This window comes from Myodes glareolus, chromosome 23, assembly GCF_982192425.1.
Source record: "Myodes glareolus chromosome 23, mMyoGla1.1, whole genome shotgun sequence".
Lineage (NCBI taxonomy): Eukaryota > Metazoa > Chordata > Mammalia > Rodentia > Cricetidae > Myodes > Myodes glareolus.
This window is the reverse complement of record NC_142048.1, coordinates 28,189,352-28,213,025: the sequence shown is the minus strand read 5'-3', so window position 1 is coordinate 28,213,025 and position 23,674 is coordinate 28,189,352. Positions and strand designations below refer to the sequence as shown.

The window sequence follows — 23,674 nt, the reverse complement described above, 5'->3', positions numbered from 1 at the left end:
GGTGGCCTCCGGAACACTCGAATCCATACAGAACATCTGAAAAGATCGATGAACATCCGTAGAACACGAAAATCTCGACCAGAAAAAACAATCTCTCGAAAACTAAGCCTTCTCTTTCCCGGCCCTCTAGCCACCTGTGAACCGTTGCAGTGTGGTACGCTCCGTGACGGCTGATGCGAAGAATTCTGGGAGTTGTAGTCCGCCTGCCGGGGCCCCGCCTTCTGAGGGATTTGACGCCACTTCCGGGCCGATCTTGGCTTGCGGGAAATCGTCATTCCTGTCACCTCCAGGTGGTGAACCTGGTAAGTGATTCTGATTGTCAGTGACCCTCTTGTGTTTCCTCCTAGGACTTCAGCAACCGTTAGGAGAATGGCTCCAGTCCCCCGGGAGGAGCCGGCCCCTAGGGGCCAACGGTGGCAGTGCGAAATTTCCTCCCTTGGGTGTCCCAGCTGCCTAGCATCCGCACCTCAGCAGCACCCGGGGTCAGTCATTGCATCGTTGCCAGCGAGACACTCTTTGGCGAATTCAGGAGCTATGGAGAAAGAACTTTTGATTTTGGAAAGATAGGCGTAACTTCCTTCAAAGCGTCTGTCTACTCCCTTTGCTTACGTGCCACCGCACGCTCCCTGCTTTAGCTCTGGTCTCCTAGCTCGGCCAGCTCCTGCCATCTGTACCGTAGATGCTTATTTTTTCAGATATACTTGGCACCCTGAGCTTTTTCTCTTTTCTTCGGAACCCAACTCATAAATCTACTTAACTGCTTCCTTTTAAATACATCATTCAGACACAGCAGTTGTAGAGCTGACTCGTCATTTCCACCTCCAGCTCTCTCCACACTCTTCCTTCAGAATACACATCTTGGCAGATAACCCAGCTCACCCCTCTAGTGCCCACCGAACACTTGACTAATGTGCCCCATCTGAAGCCAATAGTCAAATCTTTAGGATTCTACTTCTGAGCGTCTATAATATCACCTTACCCTTACCATCTGAACCTTTGTCTTGCCATCATCCACTTGGGTCCTGTTCTTAGTGGTCTTTTGCTTTGCTTTGGTTTTAAGACAGTGTCTCACAAAATCCAGACCATCCTTGAACTGGCTCTATGGCCGAGAATGACTTTGAAATCCCGATCTTCCTGCCTTCACCTTCCTTGTGTTGGGATTACAGTCAGATACCACCACATCAGTCTTCATACTTGTTGTTTTAAGTAGGCCTTTCAGCAGTTGGTCACTCTGCCTGGAATGGGCACTTTGGCACACAGGCACATACACACAAAACACACACATGCACTATACCTCTTTTAAGGCTTCTTTCAATAGTTACTTGCCCTTCCGAATTCAGCATAAACATTACATCCCCAGAGAGGCTCGTGATTCAGAAGCCTAAAGAGACTCTGGGGCCTTCACATATGCTTTCTTAAGGAATTTTCATAACAACGCTGGGAAGCTGCATCTTTTTTCCTGCATTTACAGATGAGAACAGACATAGGTGCTTTATCAAAATCATACAGGAAGTACCTGAGTTAAAATTTACTCTTCCTTGTTGTTTACAACTTCAGTTTAAGTTTTTTTTTATTCAAATAGTAATATTGTTCTTTATCAAACATCTTACCGGGTGGGGCAGCAGTAGTGCACTCGTTTAATCCCAGCACCTGGGAGGCAGAGGCAGGTGAATCTCTCTGAGTTCCAGGTCAGCCTGGACTACAAAGTGAGTTCCAAGACAGTCAGAGAGTCGCAGGGAAACCCTGTCATTAAAACACACACACACACACACACAGAGAGAGAGAGAGAGAGAGAGAGAGAGAGAGAGAGAGAGAGAGAGAGACAAAAAGTTTCTTAGTGGTAGCTCACACAATATTTTCCAATCCTTTGGTTTGGTGTCTTATGATAACGGTAGGATAAATGGACAGCATTATGTAATAAACTTTTTGTTTGATTAGAATGAACTCCTTGAAGTGAAATTGGACATATGGTATGCTCTTTTAATCGGTTACAGTGGATGAAATAAATTAATGCTATCACTTACAAAAAAAAGTGACAAGAAATTTGCAAAATAAAAAACAGTAATGTTACCTCCTTCCTAGTGTTCTGAGGATCAACGATAATATCTACCCAGTGACTGGTCACTTAGGGCAGCAGGTGTGAGGACTTGCTCATTTGTTTCAGTATTGGGTGAACACAGAAGCTGTGCTAGTACCCTTGTGATTGCTGTAATAAGTCACCAGGCACATGACCAAGAGGTTAGTTGTGCTTTCGGTTCCAGAGATAGAGAGTCTATGATGGTGTTGGCAGAGGCATTGCAAAGCCTCCGGAGCAACAAATGAGAGCTCCCATCTGGATCCACACGCAGGAGGCAGAGAGCATCCTGGGATGGTGGGAGGTTCTTGAAGCCCCAAAGCCATCCTCCATGACATCTCCAGCAACATCACACCTCGTAATCCTTCCCAAACAGTCCCACCCACTGGGGACCAGGTCTTCAGATGTGAGCCTATGGGAGTCATTCTCGTTCAGAGCATCCCAGGTTCTTATTGTGTAATGTAGTTCTCCAGCCCATTCAGGGCCTGTTCGAGAATCTGAGAAACGCTCTGAAACATTTCCTCAAGATCAACCCTGCCGCCCCCTGGCACACACACACATAAACACTCATGGTACAAGTCTTTTGTTGTTTATCCTTTGCTACCGAAACTCAGCATGTGGATCCAAGTTAAGAACTGCTGGTCTCTTCCATTTTGCGGATGCTTTTTTTCTCTCTGTCAGTGGCAAGCATTGTCCCAGGCCACATCAATTCTGTCTAACATGCTTTCTCTAGCTATGTGCTATTCATGTTGCTGGCAGTTAGCTTAGCTTTGTTCTACTCTAATCTCGATGTAAAATCAGGGGTGGACCTTTTAAGACGGTGGGTTCTACCAGTGTCTACTCTCACCGTCAGTGGTTACTCTGCGCTCACTGGCTTAGCCACAGTCTCAGCATGTTTGACTCGGTGTTCTTGTCACATTCTTAAACTAGTTTTATACCACTGATGTCTTCATATGATTGTTAAATGCATCAAGACTATGATTAAAAGCTTTAATCCATTGGATCTCAACCGTTTTTTCACATTGTAATCAATATGAACGGAAGCAGGGAGGCTTTTACATATTCTTGTGCCTGGGGACAGCCATATGCCAATTGATTAGGATCTCTGTGCATGCCTTCTGGATGTCCCTACTCCTGGGTGTCAGAATTTTAAGCTCCCTGGGGGATTTCAGTATGAAATTAGGGTTTGAAAATGCTTTTTAGAATTTGCAGGGGCTGTTGTATATTTCTGCCTAAGGAATTATGTAACCCGTGAAATAAGTGCGGAATTAGTGCCGTGCCCTAAACTGAAGTAGATTCTGGTTTGTGTGAAGATGAGTTTGTTTTGCTTTACATGGGAATTATGTTACATTTGTTCTAGGTGATCCCCAAAACCATGGATATACTCTTCAGAATAAGAGGAGGCTTTGATCTGGCTTTTCAGCTAGCCACTCCTAAAGGTATGTCTTCCCAAAGTGTAAGGTCTGCCAGTACTGTGGGACGGTTTGCGAGCCAGGAAAGGGGCCTGGAGATTGAAACACACAAAGACAGAGACATGGGTCATCCTTGAATTCCCCCTTTATTGTGGTCCAGGGCAGCTTATATAGGGATCCTTAACTTATAGCCACGCCCCAGCCAAACCCACCAGAAACCACTCCCCTGCCATCAGGAACTCCTGAGGGTCTCCTGCAAACACAGAAAAACAAGTTGTTTACAGGAAATTCAGCGTCTGGGGCCCCCAACACCAAAGCTTCCTTATTATCAAATTCATAGTGATACATATTGAAGATAACATAAGAAAAATAAACTACACTCAAATTAAATGAAATTCAAATTTAGATTCTCTATTCTAATTTCCGACCAGCCCATAGGGCTCCTCTGTAAATTAAAAGATTTAACCTTCCTTTTGAACCTTTAGGGCTGTCTTGAAGAAAATCTCTCTCTCTCTCTCTCTCTCTCTCTCTCTCTCTCTCTCTCTCTCTCACACACACACACACACACACACACACACACACACACACACAGAGGTGAAATATCCCGAATGAGCACAGTGTAACTAGACACCCAGAGCTGCGCACTGCAGCGCTGTCATGTGCGCTACCCCATGTCCTAGCACCCAACTCTCTTAAAAGCTGTAGTGTGTTGCAATGTTAGAAGAAATTCAGAGGAGAAGAAAATCAGCAGGATTTTTATAGAGCTAATTCCAGGAAGTCTTCTGCTTCTGGCTGAGGCTAATGCTGAACACTGAGACAGACAATACCCAGGGAGGAGTATGGGAAATTACAGCCCAGACGCCATGCTTTTGAGATGCCGCTGGGACGTCTTGGTTGACTTGGTTGACTCTGAAGCTCAGCGGAGAGTGGTCGGAACGGGGTGGAGAATGTGCGATTGGAAGGACACGGCTAACTGTCAGTAAATGAAATTGTCCCTGACAATGCGTCGGTGATCTTAGAGCCACAGTCATTCGGAAGATAAGGGATGAAAGTGAAGGGGGCACGAAGAGTGACTGCAAGCGGGCAGAGCTTCCCTTTGAGGGGGTGAAAACTTTTATAATGATCGCTTTTTAAAAACGCTAGTATAGATTGTAAATTGTTATAGACACTCTAAAAGCCATCGGATGAAATTTATGGTCTCAGAATCCTAAAGGCAGAGAGGCCAGAATTCTGATAGTGATTGAAAAGCAGAGGGCGGTGTTTGAGAGTCCCGTCCACTGTGTTCTACTTTTGCCTTTCATTTAGAAACGTTTGTCAAGAGCGCACTAAGACAGGTGTTGAATGATCTGACGACCAAGCTCTCTTCAGACGCCCTTGTATTCAGAATCCGCAACAGCTCCGTGTATCTGTGGCCCAACAGTGAAACCAACACGGCGGAGCTGACCGACAGCGCGGCCTGTAAGAACATAGTGCACCTCATCCCGTGAGTGTTGAAAGCGTCTCTGGAAATATTTTCATAGCATCATTTCGTACTTGTAAATGTGTTCGTGTATTGAAATTTTAGATTTGAGCAGGAAGAGGATACAAAACGAAAATTTCTTAAGAAGAAAGACAAAAAATCATCAGACACGGTAAGCAAATCTGTCTTCTCTCCTGAAAAAAAAATTGAATTTGGAGCTGAGTGAGGTACAGGTGATAATTTAATCCTGCCCTCCTAGAATATTGAGGCCTAGAAATATTGAGTGTCTGTTTTACATGTCTGTCTAAACATGTTTTCTTGTTGCAATGTGTAATTTTGCAAGTGTTATTTTATTTTGATCCTGCAAAACTAAAGCTGATTTGGGTAGGTTTACACATTGCTTAAAGTAAATGAAAAGCTTAATGAAGCAATAGATCATGCAGTGCCAGACAGTGTCGAAGGATTCCTTTTTTGTACATTGTCTCTTCTGCTGATTTTTAAACCAGCGTTGGGGAGCCCTACCACATGCACAGCTTCCAGGCGATTTTAGATTCTGTCAGGTTGGTAGTCAGCACTACCGTAGACATATTTAAGAGACACAATGAGCTGTACTTAGAAGAACTAACTAGAGATGGCCTAGATAACTAGTTCCTTCCTTGAGTAGATGGAAGGTGGGTGTTTTAGTTTGTTTTCTGTTTCTTTGATAAACCCCATGACCAAAAGCAACTTGGACATGTGGGTAGGTTATCTGGTTGACAGGTTTCTATGACAGACTTTCTCTGGGGGAAAGCAGGGCAGGAACGGAAACAGGAACTGGGGAGGAGAGCCACTTACTCTCCTGGCTCAGGCTCAGCCAGTATTCTGATACTACCCAGAACCACCTGCCACAGTGGACTCAGCCCTCCTACATCATTTGGCAATCAAGAAAATATCCACAGGCCAATCTAACGGAGGAAAATCTCCAGTGGAGGTCCCTCTTTCCAGGTGTAGCCCGTAGATAGCAAAGAGTAGCCTACACATGAGGGAATATAAGTTCAGTTTGGGTTATATTTAAGACACCACTGACATATACTGACAAGCTGTTAAATTTTAAAACATGGAGTGTACAAACATCATAGCTTAGAGATGAGGACTTGGAAATTATTCAAAAAGCATACACTTTGAGGCGTACATGACAGCTATTTTGCAGTATGCTCCCCAGTATAGGGTCTGTTTTGTGCTTGCTTGTGATTGCGTTCTCATATCTTTAGCTGGCGTGTTATAGAAGTGTGTCCTAGCATAGCATATTAAATAAGCAGGTGCTTCATTGTGTTCTGCTTTGGTGATGTTGACATTTGTTACTTCAGGCATTTACCAGTTTCCGTTATAGCTAATATCTCATGGAAGGCAGTGTTGTTTGGTATCCTTTTGAAATTTTCTGTTTGGTGTTCCCTACTTTGATGAATACATCAGTCCATATGTATCATGTACTTTTCCTGTTCCAGTTTGAGAATCAACCATTCTCTGTGGAGCATGCACAGTCATGCACGCATGCTCACACACACACACACACACACACACACACACACACACACACACACGCCTTCATATGTATCTGTATAAGCTGGGTTTCTGCTTCTAGTTCTGCCTCAGCCTCGCACCGTCTCCAGCTAATCCCAGTGAGAAGCCCGGCTCCTAGCATCCTCTAATTCTAATTCTTTTCAATACGCAGAAAGGAATTTCAGGATTGTCTTACATATAGTTCTTTGGTGTTGACACTTTTTGTTTGATTGGCTTGTTGCTGCTTTGAGACAGGGTCTCACCATGCAACTCTGGCTGACTTGGAACTTGATAAGTAGACAGCCTGGCTTCAAACTCACAGAAATCCACCTGCTGAGCAATTTTATTTGAAGGTTTTCTGTTTTGCTTTTTTACTTTATGTCTGTGCAAAAGTGGAAAGAATAGTATTGGCCCAGTATGCCCTACACATGACTCTGATCTTTATAAACTCGTAGACAATCTGATTCCATGCACTCTACATTCATATAGATTATTTTGAAGCAGAAAGGGATTTCTGAAGTTACTATCTGTAACGTGGTTTTATATATCATTGTTTAAAATTCTATTTACCCTTTATATGCAGTGTTTAATGTTCCACAAGTTGACTCTTAACTGTCTGTTTGTATAGCAGCAAATAGTAAACATAGATCTCATGCTGGAAATATCGACCTCTTTGGGAGCCGTAACCCCCGTCATTGAAAGGGAAAATGAAGAACACCACTACATTAATATGAACTTGCCAATCGATGCAGTTGTGTCTGTTGCTCCAGAAGAAACATGGGGAAAGTAGGTATTTATAGTATCACTGCCACATTTAAGTGTGGACCCTTCTATAAAGTAATCAGAACTCAGTTCTTTTAAAGATATGACGTAAGATGGGGCTGTTTTTACTGTGGTATATTCCTTGCTTTCAACCTAAGAGTCATCGAATAATTAAATATTTATTTGGAAGAAGTAGAATGGCATTCTGAATCTGAAATTTAGAAGGATTCCATTTTTATCCAGTCAGAGAAAATACAGCTACTTTGCATAATTTAGACTTTGTTTGACAAACCTTGTCCAGTGAAGTTTTGTACTCTGTTCCGGGCACCTTAGCCATACCTCTTTGTTTTAGCCTCCATATCTTTCCTTAACTCACTTAAATATCTTCCACAGAGCTCGCAAACGTCTAGTGGATGCCGTTCATAATCAACTAGTTGATGTGGAAAAATGCATTTTGAGATATATGAAAGGAACATCTATTGTGGTCCCGGAGCCACTGCACTTCCTGTTGCCAGGGGAAAAGAATCTTGTAACAGTTTTGTATCCCTCAGGAATCCCCGATGGCCAGCTGGAGGCCTATAGGAAGGTAACAGTGGATCAGTTATTATGAGGAAAAAGTCTCTTGTTCAGTTTTTGCTTAAGTATAATTTGTAATAAATATAAATTATTTTATGGTTTAATTTAAAAGAAATGGGCTGCTGTAGAATAGAAATGTCATGAAATTTCTTTGTGATATGATTAGTGATAAAAGCATGCCAGTTTAGCATAGCACGGAACATTCTCACTTCAGTGCTCAGTGCGGGTCATATGATTATGAAATTTCATTACTTTCATAGTGAAAACAGAAACGGGAAGATGCTTACGTGCCGAGAGTAGCTGATGTACGTTAAGAACTCCTTTCCCTCTGTTCCCTCCAGATCTGTGGGAGAAACAGCAGTACAATGCAGAAGGAATGGGGGATTCCATGTTAATTCTGACTGTGATACATGGTAATATTGCAACCACAGATAAGGTTATTCGAGATTCATTACAGAAGTTTTGTAGAAAACCTGTCCAGCATATAAAGAAGTGAGATTTATCAACAAAAGGACTGGTTTTTAGAATATGTCTTTTGGACCTGTGGCCTTGCCTGGCACTCACCAAATTATGCCCTAAATGCCCCTCATGAGTAAGTGTAATGCTAGCCCTCCATAGTGCTCCAAAAGTTGGAGATAAATTGATTTTCAGAGACAATGCAAGCTGACCTGTTAAAACCACCGGGTACACCGGAGATTGACCAGACTTTGACAATAAGTATTGTATGTTTCATGACGTTGAGAAAACAGTGCATTATGAACACTGGTAAATGCTTCTCATGCCATCTTGGTTGCCGTCTAACTTCTACTCTGTAGTTAATAACTGCACTGACATGTCTAAAGTATTATAAACACGATTTCCCAAAGTACTTTGATGCATCATTGTGAATTATAATTCCTGATGTACAAACTCTCCCAATTCTAGCAGGTTGTTTTCACGTCTCCGTCTCCCCGTCTGGTTTCCACTAGAGGAGTGTAAACCGGTCTGTCTGTTCACCAGCTGACCTTAATGAATTAAGTCATGTTTTTGAAAACTCATAGCTAACATATTTCCTGTTTTATAATTATTGAATTTGAGTGTTTTAACTGAAAATCTAAAATTCTTTTCTTTGTTTATTGATTCTGGTTTTATTTAGGAGTTACATGACCTCTTCAATCTGCCTCATGACAGACCTTATTTCAAAAGGGCTAATGCTTATCACTTTCCAGATGAAGCATATAAAGATGGCTGCATTAGGAACCCACATACTTATCTGACTCCACCTAACATAGAGGGTAGCGTGGTGAGTTCAACTAGTTTTTATCAGAGTTGATAGATTATTGTCATTCATTGTTTTGGATTGATTCCCAAGAGAAGTTTTTAAGAATTGATTCCTATTGTGGTCATCCCTAGAAAATAATTCATCACTTGTCTCTTTTAAGCCTGTGTTTAAGATCTCATTTAAGGAACCAGGTGTGGTGCTAAATGCCTTTAATCCTAGCAAGCAGGAGGCAGAGGCAGGTGGATCTCTGAGTTCAAGGCCAGCCTGGTGAGTTTCAGGACAGCCAGAACTACACAGAGAAAAAACAAAAATCAGAAAACCTCCTTTAAGATAGCTGTAATTAGTGAGTGGAGGGGAGGCTCAGTATCAAGAGTGTTTGCTGCTCTTCCATATGACATGAGTTCATTTCCAGCACCCACGTCAAGCAACTCACAGCTGCAGTTACTGCAGCCCTAGGAGACCTTGTGCTGTCTTCTAGCACACACACACACACACACACACACACACACACACACAAATCTCGTTTTTTTTTAAAAAAAAAAGCAGTAATTAGCTTAGAGTGTCAGTACACATGCCTTTAATCTCAGCAAGTTCCAGACTAGCCAGAGAGATCCTGCCTCAAAAAAGATAGCAGTAACTAATGATCTAAAAGGGTTATTAGAACGCCTCCATATTTTATATACCATCTTATATTTATTTTACATTCTCATTAGTTCTTTACAAAAGGCCCAAGATTATAAAGCACCAAGTGCATGCTGATTGATTTTGACAATAAAGCAGGTTCCTTATCCATATTATAAAATGCAAAAGGCATTTCTTTACTTTAGTATTATTCTGTAATGTGTGACCTGTGTATGTCACACTCACACACATATATATGTAACTACACATTGAAACACATTTCACAGCATAGCAAAGAAACAAATAACTAGGAATCCTACTTAGTTACGAACCAGACCATTCCTGACTCGTGTGCTTTGTCTCCGCTCGACCTCCTCAACATAGTCCCACTGGTGCCTTACACAGTCAGCCTCCACATCCGTGCATTCAGCCAATCCTAGATCAGAGATACCTAAAGAAAAAGAAATAGATTACCCTGAATGTATATATTTTTGTCTTGCCGTTATTTCTTGAAAAATATAGTAGCCATGTATATAGTCTTTTCATTGTTTTTTATCTAAGAAAGGTAATCTAGAGATTATTTAAACTAAGTGGGAGGATATTCATGCATATTCATAAAAACTACTGTGCTATTTTTCATAAAGAGCCTAAGTCTCCAGGGTTTTGTGTCTGTACTGGGTCCTGGGACACTTTTCTAAGTATACTAAAGGACCATTGCACAGAGACACATTCAGCCTTCTCCCTTCCAGTGCTGGTTTCTAAGAGCTTCATATGTATGTATACATATAAAAAATACATTGCTTTAGCAACATCTGTTTCCTTTTGAGTTTTATAAAAATCTTACCATGTAGTCTTCTACCATTTGTGTTTTTCACTCAATATTCTATATCTAAAATTCATCTTATTTTGTCTTACTCTGGTTTAGTTATCTTGATCCTGTATAATGAACATTTTTATAATATTTCCAGGATTTTTGTGATTTCAGGAAGTCTTCTGTGAACATTCCCATCCATGTGTCCTGTTCATACATGTCTGAGACAGCTGTAAACACTTACTAGTTTGTTTTTTTCACTTTGGTCTCTATATTTCCCAAACCATTTCAGGGAAAGTGGTAAACTTCATGTTATTTACCCCTAAACACTTCATCTGATCTTCCAGTAATAATGAATGTATTCATTATATAAATCCATGTTCATTGTCATGTCTTATTCACTGCTGGATTTAGTTTGATAATATTTTGTTAAGATTTTTTTTCATTGTGGAGCAGTGGTGGCGCACATCTTTAATCCCAGCACTCAGGAGACAGAGTCAGGCAGTTCTCTATGAGTTCCAGAATAGTGAGGCCTGTTACACAGAGAAACTGTGTCTCAAAACCCGTGTGTGTGTGCGCGCGCTCTGTATTTGTAATTGATATTTCTTTATAATTTTCTTTTCTCTTAATTAAAAATGTATCAGGGATTTACAATTTTTATATCAGTATTTAAAAATGTATCAGTGATATGTTAAATGAGTTGGGTAATGCTCCATCTTTTAAGTTTCTGGAGTTTGTAAATGATTGGCGTGTTATTTTCTTGATCATTTGATATGACAGCCCTGAACTACAGCCTGGACTTTAGCATTTTTATTGTGAGTTATTCTTTTTTTTAAGATATTTTGTTTTAATTGTGTGTATGTGCACACGTATGAAGATGACTGTGGAAGCCAGAGGTGCTGGATCCATCTTGAATTGGATTAGCAGGTGGTTGCACACTGCCCGACGTGGGTGCTGGGAGCTGAGCTCAGGTCCTCTGCAGGAGCAGTGTGCACTCTTGCCTGCTGAGCCGTCTCCCCAGCCCTGTGCAAATATTCTTAACATTCAGTTTTGTTAGTAATTATAGAACATTTTCAGGTTATAATTCCTTATATAGCTATATTTTCTTTTTAATTCTTATCAATTTATGATTTTTTTCTTTCTTTAAACATTTGCCTTTGATGACCCCCTCTTTATAACTTTTGTTTTCTGTCTCACTGATTTTGTGGTTTTACATTGTTTCTTTGGTTTAATGTGTTTCTTCTAATTTCTTAAGTTGAAACTTAGCCTGTTATCAGTCTTTCCTGTTTTCTAATGTAGACTTTAAAAATTGTAGATAAAGCACTACCTTTGTTGTATTCTATAATTTTAATTTGAACAATTTTATTTTATTTACTTTTAAGTACTTTTACATTTATATATGATGGTGCTTCAATCTTTCTTGTTTATGACTCCCGCCCACTGTTGGGAAGAACTTCTAAAGCAGAGGACTCATTTTCTGTGACGGCTGTGACAGATGACCCATAATGGGTCACTGCAGACTGCAGAAATGTGTCTGCCACACTTCTGGAAGCAGGAAGTCCACAGTTAGCTTCCCTTGGTTGAACTCTAAATACTCCAGGGCCGTCCCTGTCCACAGGCTCCTGAGGAATATCCGTCCTTCATTTCCTCAGCGTCAGATAGTTGCTAGCGTTCCTTGGCTGTGGTCACGCCACTCACAGCTGACCCTCTGTTCCTCTGTGATGTGTTTAGTGCCTGCCCGGATAGACAGAAGAACCCTCCACTGCTCCATCTTAAGTCTTTAACATACACTTAAAGTGGGGTTGCTGTGTTTGGGAGATTAGGACAGAGACATCTTTGGGAGCAGCCATTTCTCTTCCTACCAAATAGTCTGATTATACATTTTCAGTTTGTACTTTGTCAATCTATTGCCTAATTGTCTTGTGAGTGCCCTGTCTTTCTCCAGAATTCCGAGTTTTAAAAACTAAAATGCTTTTTCAGAAAAATGTTCATTTTTAGCATTATGCTATAAGGAAGAATGTTGTGACATCAGTCCCCGTTTTAGTCATGAGTAACACAACGTTGGCTGTAATCAATGGCAGGATTGCAGACCTGTAGAAACATTGTTCCTGCAGCCCACTGTGTGGGCCTACTTTTGTTTGCTTATGTGTCCCTTTAGTTCCTCCTTTCACCAGGCGTCATGTACTCAGGGCAGCATGTTTAGCAGCCGTGTGCCCTGCTCTCTGCAGAATGAGGGCCTAGAAATGAATGAGGTTCAACACAGGCATATGAGTCCACATGTAGTGTACATAGGCAGACATTGATGATATAATAAGCCACATATGAAATAGCTATGGTTTCATATGTGCATACACACATGAAGTCAGGAGAGAGTTGCTAGCCATGACGAAGGGCAGGTGGTGAGAAAGTGGGCATGCTATTTTTAGTAGACTGGCCGTGGAAGGCTTCTGGCATTTTAACAGAGACCTAAGTGGGAAAGTATTCATTCTGTAAAACTAATTGGGAAAAAGATATTTCCAGCCAGGAAAATTGGCTTCATAATCAGGTAACCACTGACATATTTAAAACTAAATTACATTAAGAAAGGGAACGTATAGGAGCTAACATTGTTAAGCCAGAACATGTATCTTTCTAGCAGGTTTCTAAGTAGGTTCATTGGAAAGGACTCTAGACTGTAAGAAAAAGTCAAAAGAGTATAATATTATTTTATTATTGATTTTTATTGAGCTCTACATTTTTCTCTGTAACATGAGGGGCCAGCTTGTTGGGGTTTCTGTCCCACCCGGTACCCCACAGCCGGCAAGCCCAAAGAAAATCACGCACAAGACTCCATAAGATTATAAACTGATTGGCCCATTAGGTCAGGCTACTTATTAGCTCTTACAACTTTTGTTACCCCATTATCCTTATCTACGTTAGCCACAGGGCTCAGTACCTTTCTCAGCTGGGCAGGTTACATCCTGCCCAAACATACAGAGAATTGTCTGTATTCTGTCAATCATGTATTTTAATAAAACGCTGATTGGCCAGGCAGGAAGTATAGGTGGGTCAACCAGACAGGAAGTAGAGGCGGGACGATGAGAAAAGGAATATTCTGGGAAGCAGGAAGCTCCCTCGCCATTCCTGCCCAGATCACTGAAGAGGCAGCATGTAACTTGCCCAGCTGAGAAAGGTACTGAGCCATGTGGCTAACGTAGATAAGGATAATGGGGTAACATAAGTTATAAGAGCTAATAAGTAGCCTGACCTAATGAGCCAATCAATTTATAACCTAATGTAGACTGCATGTGATTTTCTTTGGAACTTGCCGGCTGTGGGGTACCGAGTGGGACAGAAACCCCAACAAGCCGGCCCCTCATGTTACATTTCTCTGCTCCCCTCCCTGCCCCTTCAACCCTCTCTCAAAGTCCCCATGTTCCCAATTTGCTCATGAGATCTTGTCTTTTTATACTTCCCATGTAGATTAGATCCAGGTATGTCTCTCTTAGAGTCCTCATTGTTGTCTAGGTTCTCTGGGATTGTACTTTTAGGCTGGTTTTCTTTGCTTTATGTTTAAAAACCACTTATGCATGAGTACATATGATAATTGTCTTTCAGGGTCTGGGTTACCTCACTCAATATGATGTTTTCTAATTCCATCTATTTGCCTGCAAATTTCAAGATGTTGTTATTTTTTTCTGATGTGTAATTTTTTTCTTCATTGTGTAAATGTACCACATTTTCCTTATCCATTCTTCCTACGAGGGGCGTTTAGGTTGTTTCCAAGGTTATAGCTATGACAAACAATGCTGCTGTGAACATAGCTGAGCACATGTCCTTGTGGCACGGTTAAACATCCTTTGGATATATACCCAAAAGTGGTATTGCTGGGTCTTGAGGAAGGTTGTTTCCTAATTTTCACCATACTGATATAAAAAGGGGCTATGCCAGATTGCACTCCCACCAGCAATGCAGGAGTGTTCCCTTTTCCCCACAACCTCTCCAGCATAAGTTGTCATTAGTGTTTTTGATCTTAGCCATTCTTACAAGTGTAAGATGGAATCTCAGAGTTCTTTTGATTTGCATTTCTCTGATGACTAAGGATGTTGAGCATTTCCTTAAATGTCTTTCAGCCATTTTAGATTCCTTTGTTGAGAATGCTCTGTTTATGTCTGTATTCCATTTTTTTATTGGATTATTTGTTCTTTTGATGACCAATTTCTTGAGTTCTTTGTATATTTTGGAGATCAGACCTCTGTCTGATGTGGGGTTGGTGAAGATCTTTTCCCATTCTGTAGGCTGTATTTTGTCTTGTTGACCGTGTCCTTTCCTTTACAAAAACTTTTAAGTTTCAGGAGGTCACACTTATTAACTGTTTCTCTCAGTGTCTGTGCTACTGGGGTTATATTTAGGAAGGTTTTCTGTGCCAGTGCATTCAAGTGTATTTTCCACTTTCTCTTCTATGAAGTTCAGTGTGGCTGGCTTTATGTTGAGGTCTTTAATACATTTGGACTTGAGTTTTGTGCATGGTTATAGATATGGGTCTATTTTCATTCTTCTACATGTTGATGTCCAGTTATGCCAGTACCATTTGTTAAATAAGCTTTCTTTTTTTTCCATTTGGTAGTTTTAAAATCAGGTGTTCAAAGGTGTGTGGATTAATATCCGGGTCTTTGATTCAGTTCCATTGGTCCTCCTGTCTGTTTTTATTCCAATACCAAGCTATTTTCAGTACTGTGGCTTTGTAGTAGAGCTTGAAGTCGGGGATTGTAATGCCTCCAGAAGATCCTTTATTATGCAGGATTGTTTTGGCTATCCTGGATTTTTTGCTTTTCCATATGAAGTTGAGTACCGTTCTTTCGAGGTCTGTGTAAAATTTTGCTGGGATTTTGATGGGCATTGCATTGAATCTGTAGATTGTTTTTGGTAAGATTGTCATTTTTACTGTGTTAATTCTACCTACCCAAGAGCATGGGAGATCTTCCCAGTTTGTGGTGTCTTCTTCAATTTCTTTCTTCAAAGATTTAAAGTTCTTGACATACAAGTCTTCCACTTGTTTGGTTAGAGTTACTCCGAGATATTTATGCTATTTTTGGCTACTGTGGAGGGTGGTGTTTCTGATTTCTTTCTCAGACCATTTATCATCTATGTACATGAGGGCTACTGATTTTTTTGAGTTAGTCTTGTGTTCTTCTACATTACTGAAAGTGTTTATGAGTTGTAGAAGTTCCTTGGTAGAATTTTTGGGGTTGCTTATGTAAACTATCGTATCATCAGCAAATAGTGAGATTTGACTTTTTCTTTTCTGATTTGTATCCCCTTGATCTCCTTTTGTTGTCTCACTGCTTTAGCTAGGACCTCAAAAACTATATTGAATAGATATGGAGAGAGTGGACAACCTTGTCTTGTTCCTGATTTCACTGATATTGCTGTGAGTTTCTCTCCATTTAATTTGATGTTGGCTGTTGGATTGCTATATATTGCCTTAATCATGTTTAGGTATGTTCCTGGTATCCCTGCTCTCTCCAAGACCTTTATGATGAAGGGATGTTGTATTTTTTCGAAAGCTTTTTCAGCATCTAATGAAATGATCATGTGGTTTTTATTTTTCAGTTTGTTTATATGGTGGATTACGTTGACAGATTTTTGTATATTGAATCATCCCTGCATCTCTGGAATGAAGCCAACTTGATCACGGTGGATGATGGTTCTAATGTGCTCTTGGATTTGATTTGCCAGTATTTTATTTAGGATTTTTTGCATCAATGTTCATGAATGAGATTGGTCTGTAATTCTCTTTCTTAGTAATGTCTTTATATGATTTGGGTATCAGGATAATGTAGCCTCATAAAAAGAGTTTGGCAATGTTCCTTCTGTTTCTATTGTGCGGAACAATTTGAGGAGTATTGGTATTAATTCTTCTTTGAAAATCTTGTAGAAGTGAAACCATCTGGTCCTGGGCTTTTTTTGTTTGGAAGACTGTTGATGACTGTTTCTATTTCTTCAGCAGTTATAGGTCTGTTTATTTTGTTTATCTGGTCTTGATTTAATTTTGGTAAGTGATATTATCCAGAAAGTTGTTCATTTCCTTTACGTTTTCCAATTTTGTGGAGTTCAGGTTTTCAAAATATGACCTGATGATCCTCTGTATTTCCTCCATGTCTGTTGTTATGTCCCCCTTTACATTTCTGATTTTGTTAATTTGGATATTCTCTCTCTGCCTTTTGGTTAGTTTAGATAAAGGTTTGTCTACTTTGTTGATTTTCTCGAAGAACCGACTGAAAGAATGTGACATTAAGCCGTTGTCCTGTGAAGGCGTGCTGTGAGGGTCTGGAGCGGCGCTCCCAGCCTCCTGTGCTGCCGCTCTTTAACAGCTCCTCATGCTGTGGTGCCCCTCAGCCATGAAATTATTTCCATTTCTTCTTCTTAACTGTAATTCTGCTGCTGCTATGAATTGTAGTGTAAATGTGTTTTCTGATGGTCTTAGATGACCTTTGTGAAAGAGATTGCGACCCAGAAGTTGAGAACCATTGTCTAAAGTAAAAATCTAGCTCTAAAACAGTAAATATGACTCCAGCATTTCTACAGAATATGTACTCTGTCTTTAATATTTTACTACATTTCTTTTTTATAGATTTCTGTGGTCCAGGGCATCTACGCTTATCATCATTATATGCAGGATCGGGTAGATGACAATGGCTGGGGTTGTGCCTATCGATCCCTACAGACGATCTGCTCGTGGTTCAGACACCAGGGATACACAGACAGGTCCATTCCAACACACAGAGAAATTCAGCAGGTGCAGAACTTACCATTTTAAATTAAAACCAATTTGTTTTCCATTAGCTTTTAATATGACATTATAATTATTACTACCCCATGGCATAGATTTATTTTTATTTTGAAAAAAAATGTATTATCTTACTGGTAATCAATTAAAATGCTCTTAATATAATTTTAATAGATATTTTGCATATGGATTTTTTTTATTTTTTGTGTTTTTAATACATAAAGGCTCTTGTTGATGCTGGTGACAAGCCAGCAACATTTGTGGGATCTCGGCAATGGATTGGATCTATTGAAGTACAGCTGGTACTAAATCAACTGATTGGTGTAACTTCAAAAATACTGTTTGTTAGGTAAGGATACTTTATAAACCAGGTATGTCATTTCTAAAGTGGCAGCTTATCATTTTTGTTAAAATAATAGAAAAATGACATTTTCTCCTTATTTATTTCCAATCATTGTTCTTCCTCATTATCTCATTGCTTTATAAATCTCACTTTTTAAAACAAGCTGTGATATATACATATATTTTCTAGACCTAATTTTAGTCTATACAAGGAAAACTTATAAATATCTTTGGGTAAAGTTCCTGATATAAAATGTAGTTTTCTAATGTTTAAATCTCCAAACCAAATAAGTAGAAAACCAAATGTTGATCACTGACTATTGTGTTTTTCTTTTGTTCTTTTTCTTGTTAAACATGTTAATAAACCAACAAATATACAAATAATATATTCAACTTACATTTTTATAATTCTAATAAATAAGAGAAAATATAAATTAACACATATCACTTTCTCTGACCATAACTTGCATTTTATTAAGCATCTGTGAAGTTTTTAATTTCATCTCCATAAATGTTATACTCTGATTTCTCACATATGGTATAAAATATTTACTAAATAAATAAAATATAATGTTATTGCAGTCAGCACTCTAAATCCCCCGAGAGACAAGAGTTTCTTGGCTCACGGAGGGAGTGCTCCTGAGTTTGAGAGTCTACAGACTGTGACAGATTTCCCCCAGAGGCCGAGAGACAGAGGCCTGAGGAACCACACTTGTACAGCCTTGCACAGGGACATCATGGTTGTCAACTAGAGTAAATACATGACCCGATGTACTAGGTGATTTGGGGGTGCCATTTCTATCACCCCAGAAGAGGATTCTGACTATGCCTAGTATAATAACTCGCTATTCTAGGCAAAGCAGTTACTGAGAATCCCACCCCACCCAACTCCTAGGTACAACATAAAAAAACTGGGAATGACTTTTCTTCTACTTTGTTAAGTAATAAGTTAAATACTTAAAGACTTTTTCCATGGGCTTACATTTTAAACTGTCTTGTATTGATAACTACAGTAACGGTATCTATCGTCCAAGTAGTTAAAGTATATTTAATCTCACAGTTGGGACTGTGAAAATCAGTGAGAAATAATGGCAGATAAAGTAGTAAAGAACTATTTTAAAAACTTAAAGTGTGAGGCTGAGGTGAAAGACACTTGCCACCAAGCCTGGTTACCTGAGTTTGACTCGTGGGACTTCCATATGTGTGCTGTAGCGCAGGCGTACACATGCACACTTTAAGAAATTACAGAAGGTTTTGAAACATTAAAATATTTGTGTGTTCCCTGCCCAGCCATTAGTTCCCAGGTTTGCACGGCCTGATCTTTCAGTATGCAGTACAGTACTCTGATGACGGTGGGCAGTAGCAGCAAGTTAGCTTCCAGTTCCCTGTTCGTTCAGGGAAACAAGTGGGAAATAAGTTGCTCAGCTCTGCTGTTTGATAGTTAGAGATACTAAATAAATCTTTGCTCACAGTATTTTCAACTTGGAGTGCTGAGGAGTATTGTGTTCTCTTCCTTCTTCTGTCTTTCTCTTCTCAAAAATGCAAGAGACTTAGTCTGTCCAAATACTCCATATGGTGCACTTGCAAACACTTTGAAGTTCTCACAGAAGAATAGATTAGCCCTAGAATCTCCTCTGTCTTAAACATAGGCTGGTGTCACTGACCCTAGTTTAAAGACAGAAAGGATATGTAGACTGTGAAGAATGACAAGGTGACCAGCTCCAATCTCACGCTGAAAATCCAAAGCCTTTCTGCAGCTCCAGAAGCAGAAAGATGGGGTCCTTCTGTCTCATCCCTAGTTAGCATCCTGAAAACTGTAGGGTTTACACTGCTCTAAGTTTCGTCTGAATCAGGTCCTTGCCATTCAATTTTTTTCAAGATTCATCAACAAAAATATTGAAAGCATTGTTCCCCCCATTACTTGACTGAATGCTGAAAATAGTTATCTGAAGATGATTTCTTTTTATTTAGCCAAGGTTCAGAAATGGCCTCTCAAGGACGAGAACTGGCCAACCATTTCCAGAATGTGGGCACTCCAGTAATGATTGGTAAGGTGTTTGGGGCATGTTGGGTTCTTTTGGCGTAGCGGAGAATAAGTAAATCTTATTTGTATAATGTTTTAATGTTACATAAAAACTAGTAATTTTAAACACCTTTGAATTGGGTCTGGAGAGATGGCTTACGTATTAAAGGCACTGGTGGCTTTTCCCAGAGATCTGAGTTCAGTTCCCATGTGGTGGCTCCCAATCACCAGTGGTTCCAGTGCCAGGGAACCCGTGCCTCTTCAGTGCATCACATGGTGCCCAGACATAGATGCAAACAAAATACCTATGTACAAATAAAATATAAACATTTTAGAGTCAACTTAGACACACTACTCTTGGAATTTTAATTTCCAAAGTATAAAGAAGTTGCAGAAAAGATTTAGTAACCAAGAATAAGTGCTAAAAGGAAAATGATAACTGTTTGAACATTTAAAGAGCCAAGAGTAGTATTTTTAAAAAAGTGAAGCTACTTGGCTAAGCATCATGAGTCATGACTCTGTCACTAGCTTGACTGATTCTGTGTCATAACAGACTGCTTACCTTCATTGGGTTTCCATGTAAAATAAGATCTGACTAAATGAGCTAAAGATCCATGACTTTCTGAAGCAGAAGGTGAATGTGTAAGAAATGGAGGTAGGCAGATGTCAGCAGAGTATCACGAGAGCCTCATGGGTGGATGGGCTGGAGAGGCTCACAGATGCTCAGCACCTGCCGGGAGAGGCACCTCAGTGATCATTACTGCACTGGGAGGAGCTGGCCCCTTGGTGGCCCTTTCTCAGTTGATCTTAGGGAATTTTATGAATATAGCAGTAGAATATAAACTTTGTATGATTATAGATATGATCAAAGCATTTCTTACATATGTAACACAGTAGCTATTAAATATGTAATCTTATCCTTTCAAGTATATTTGCCATTGTGGTATTTTACAATATTGGGAAGACTGTTCTAATGCTGTATTACTTAAGTTAATTAATAGGCAAAACAATTAGTTTTATATTTGAACTGAATAAGCAGTTGAAATTAATGTATGCCCTAATATTTATATATTTATTTTTTTTCCCTAGGAGGAGGAGTATTGGCTCACACAATACTAGGAGTCGCATGGAATGAAACTACAGGGCAGATAAAGTTTCTGATTCTAGACCCACATTATACAGGTGCTGAAGATCTGCAAGTTATCTTGGACAAGGTAAATGTCTGTATCACGTAAATATAAGACGCTGGCCGTTAGCAAAGATAATAAGCCAAGGGCAGTTGTCCTCACAGCAGTGTTCCTAAGTCTGTTGTGTAACTGTGTTCTATGTAGGAAAGACAACAGGAGTCACAAAAGGCCCAACGTTTATAAAAGCTTTGCTGTTTACTAAACTTCCTCGTAGACCGTGACCCGTTTCCTTTGCAGATTTGCAGCACGTACAGTTGAACTGTCTCACCAGTGTCTTAAAACAAGAGCAGAATAAACTTAAGATCAGTACTGGGAGAAGGCGGAGCAGTTAGGAGCGCTTGCCCTTCTTGCAGAGGGGCAAGTTCCATCCAGCACACACCTTATGTGGCTCACCACCACGTGTAACTCCAGCTGCAGGGTATCAACACCCTGAGTACGGATACACACGTACCCATAATAATTTTACAATCAGTCAATCAATAGATAAGCAAATGCCAGTCATTATGGAAATGTGATTACTTCTCACTGTGTACTTATAACATGATCATTCTATAAAGATTGGAAGTTGAGGCAAATGTAGAAGTATTTGTTGACATAATATTGACTACATAGGGCATAAATCTAAATTGATTTATAGGCAGCTAATTCTCATATGAAAGGCTGGGGAGATAATTCAGCAGATAAAAATGCTTCCTGACAACCTGAGTTTGTTCCCTAGATCCCACATGGTAGACAAGAACCAACTCCTGCAAATTGCTCTCTGACCTCCACAAACACAAAATAAATAAAAGTTTGTTTGTTTTTAGATAATAGCAACATTGTCCTATTCAGTAGCAAAATATTGATTCTTCTGGCATTTGTTAGTCAGTGTCAGCCATAGTCCTAAGCATGCTAAGGATCCCTCAGTCTCCTGGAGAGGGACCGAGGACTGTCCAGGATTCTCAGACTAGAAGTATGAAGATCTAGGTTTAGAAGGCTGTGGAAGGACTCCTTAGATGGAGGGAAGGGAAGCATAGACTGTTCCCCCAACCTACAGGAGCTTTAGCCCAGTAAGGCGGGGCGGGGGCGGGGCAGACAGAAAAGCTGAGCTAGGATTTAGATTTTATCTCAAGAGCAGGTAGAAACCTTCATTGTTTCCATCAGGGGAGTGTTATGGGTGATAAATGTGCTTCTTTCTGGCTGATTAATGGGCTTTGCCCCATGGAATGATTTATCCTGAAGCCATTAGATAAAGGGAGTCGTCATCCCCGATTACTTTCTGTGAGAACTCTGCAGTCACATTTCTGTAGAATGACTCAACAGCAGAAGGCCCTTTAACCCTCTGATGCACACAGCACACTGAAGCCAGGGCACAGCACCAGTCAACTCTGACTTCCTGGACTCCAGCAGATGATGGAGCAGTAAAGTTCACCATCCTGGCCGAGTTTGGTTTCTGTTGATGATAAAAACAGAAGCACCTTGGGAGGAAAGAGTTTGTCTGGCTTACACTTCCTGATCACAAGCTGCCATTGAGGGCTCCAGGCAGCACAGAGACAGAAACTAAAGCAGACTGAGGAGGACCTGTCTGCTGGCTTGCTTTCCATGGCTTGCTCACCTTGCTATCGCATACTCCTCAGGACCACCTACCTATGCCTGGCCCTACCTACCGTGGGCTACGCCCTCCTCTTCCACCTAGCAATCAAGAAATGCCCCCACTCGTGCCCACAGGTCCAGGCTGAACTGAGTAAGTTCTAAGTCATCTTGGGCTACAGTTTAAGACTCTTGTCTCAAAGAGAAAGTAGAAAAATGAGTGATCCTACAAGAAATTTGATAAAACTTTCATATTTACAATAAACCACTAAAAAATACTCTTTGCTAGAAAAAAGGATTAACCTTGAAGACTAGAAAGCAAACAGCCTGTGAAGATCAAAAACAGAACTCATGGGACTGGCTTGGGTCTCTCCCATTTCATTTTATCTGTGTCACTGGATGGCATACATGTACAGTCTTTTATGGACTACTACGTAAAACAGTTTGCCAATAAAGCTGGCGCAGCTACCGATTGCCTTTATCTTAGAACCAGTGAAGTATAATGTCTGGACTAACAGTTGCTATAAGGAAGGGATTTTTTTCTTTTGATGACTTCTAAAGTTTTATTGATTTTTTTTGTTTTGTTCTGTTTAAAAATCTGTGTAGAAAGGATGCCTGATTTACTTTCTATTGCTGTGATAAGCACTATAAACAAAGCAACTTGTGGAGGAAAGGGTTTATTTCATCTTACAGCGCAGAAGTTGGGGCAAGAACTGAAGACTGTAGAGGAATATCACTTACTGGCTTGCTCAGCTTGATTTTCTATGTGAGCCGGGACCCCCTGCCCAGGTCTGGCACTGCCCACAGATTACTGGGCCCTCCCACATCAATCATCAGTAAAGACAATTTCCCACAGGCAAATCTGAGAGAGGCATTGTTCCAACTGAAGTTTCTGTCCCCAGATGATGGTAGCTTGTATCAAGTTGACAAAAAAGTAACTTTGCTCCACTTAGAAAGTCCTTGAATTAGGCCTGTGTCTGAGTCTCATGCTGGGGGCCTGCTGACAGAGCTTCATGTTAGAGCTTCCTGCAGATTCCATCGTGGACTCTTGGGCTATAAAAGGTTTTCTTTCCTTTTGTCCAAATCTAGGGCTGGTGTGGATGGAAGAGCCCAGACTTCTGGAACAAGGATGCGTACTATAACCTGTGCCTTCCTCAGCGGCCAAATGCTGTTTAAATTATCTTGGAGTCAAGATTATAGATATAAAAGAGCTGTTCTATGTTAATAAAAGCAAGCATAATTTTAAATTAAATCTTGGCTGTGATTTAA

General features: G+C 40.3%; 1 protein-coding gene across 2 annotated transcripts; it reads left to right on the top strand.

The window, feature by feature from the left end:
• The first annotated feature begins 158 nt into the window (after positions 1 to 158).
• Positions 159 to 23,657, top strand: Ufsp2 (UFM1 specific peptidase 2). Of its 2 annotated transcripts, none has more exons than XM_048455615.3 (12): positions 159 to 302; positions 3,435 to 3,513; positions 4,792 to 4,969; positions 5,051 to 5,117; positions 7,116 to 7,270; positions 7,640 to 7,832; positions 8,958 to 9,104; positions 17,129 to 17,293; positions 17,509 to 17,633; positions 19,598 to 19,674; positions 20,739 to 20,863; positions 23,495 to 23,657. In XM_048455615.3, the coding sequence occupies exons 1-12, from the start codon at positions 174 to 176 to the stop codon at positions 23,579 to 23,581; spliced, it is 1,527 nt and encodes a 508-aa protein (XP_048311572.3). In that variant the 5' UTR covers positions 159 to 173; the 3' UTR covers positions 23,582 to 23,657. The 2 variants fall into 2 exon arrangements, with proteins under 2 accessions (XP_048311572.3, XP_048311571.3); XM_048455614.3 differs by having other exon boundaries at positions 7,113 to 7,270.
• The last annotated feature ends 17 nt before the right edge of the window (positions 23,658 to 23,674 follow it).

Coding starts and splice junctions, on each gene's coding strand:
- Ufsp2 (XM_048455614.3), top strand. CDS start 174: ATGCGAAGAATTCTGGGAGTTGTAGTCCGCCTGCCGGGGCCCCGCCTT. Junction 7,833..8,957: donor AGCTGGAGGCCTATAGGAAG/GTAACAGTGGAT, acceptor GGTTTTATTTAG/GAGTTACATGACCTCTTCAA. Junction 20,864..23,494: donor TGCAAGTTATCTTGGACAAG/GTAAATGTCTGT, acceptor GTCCAAATCTAG/GGCTGGTGTGGATGGAAGAG.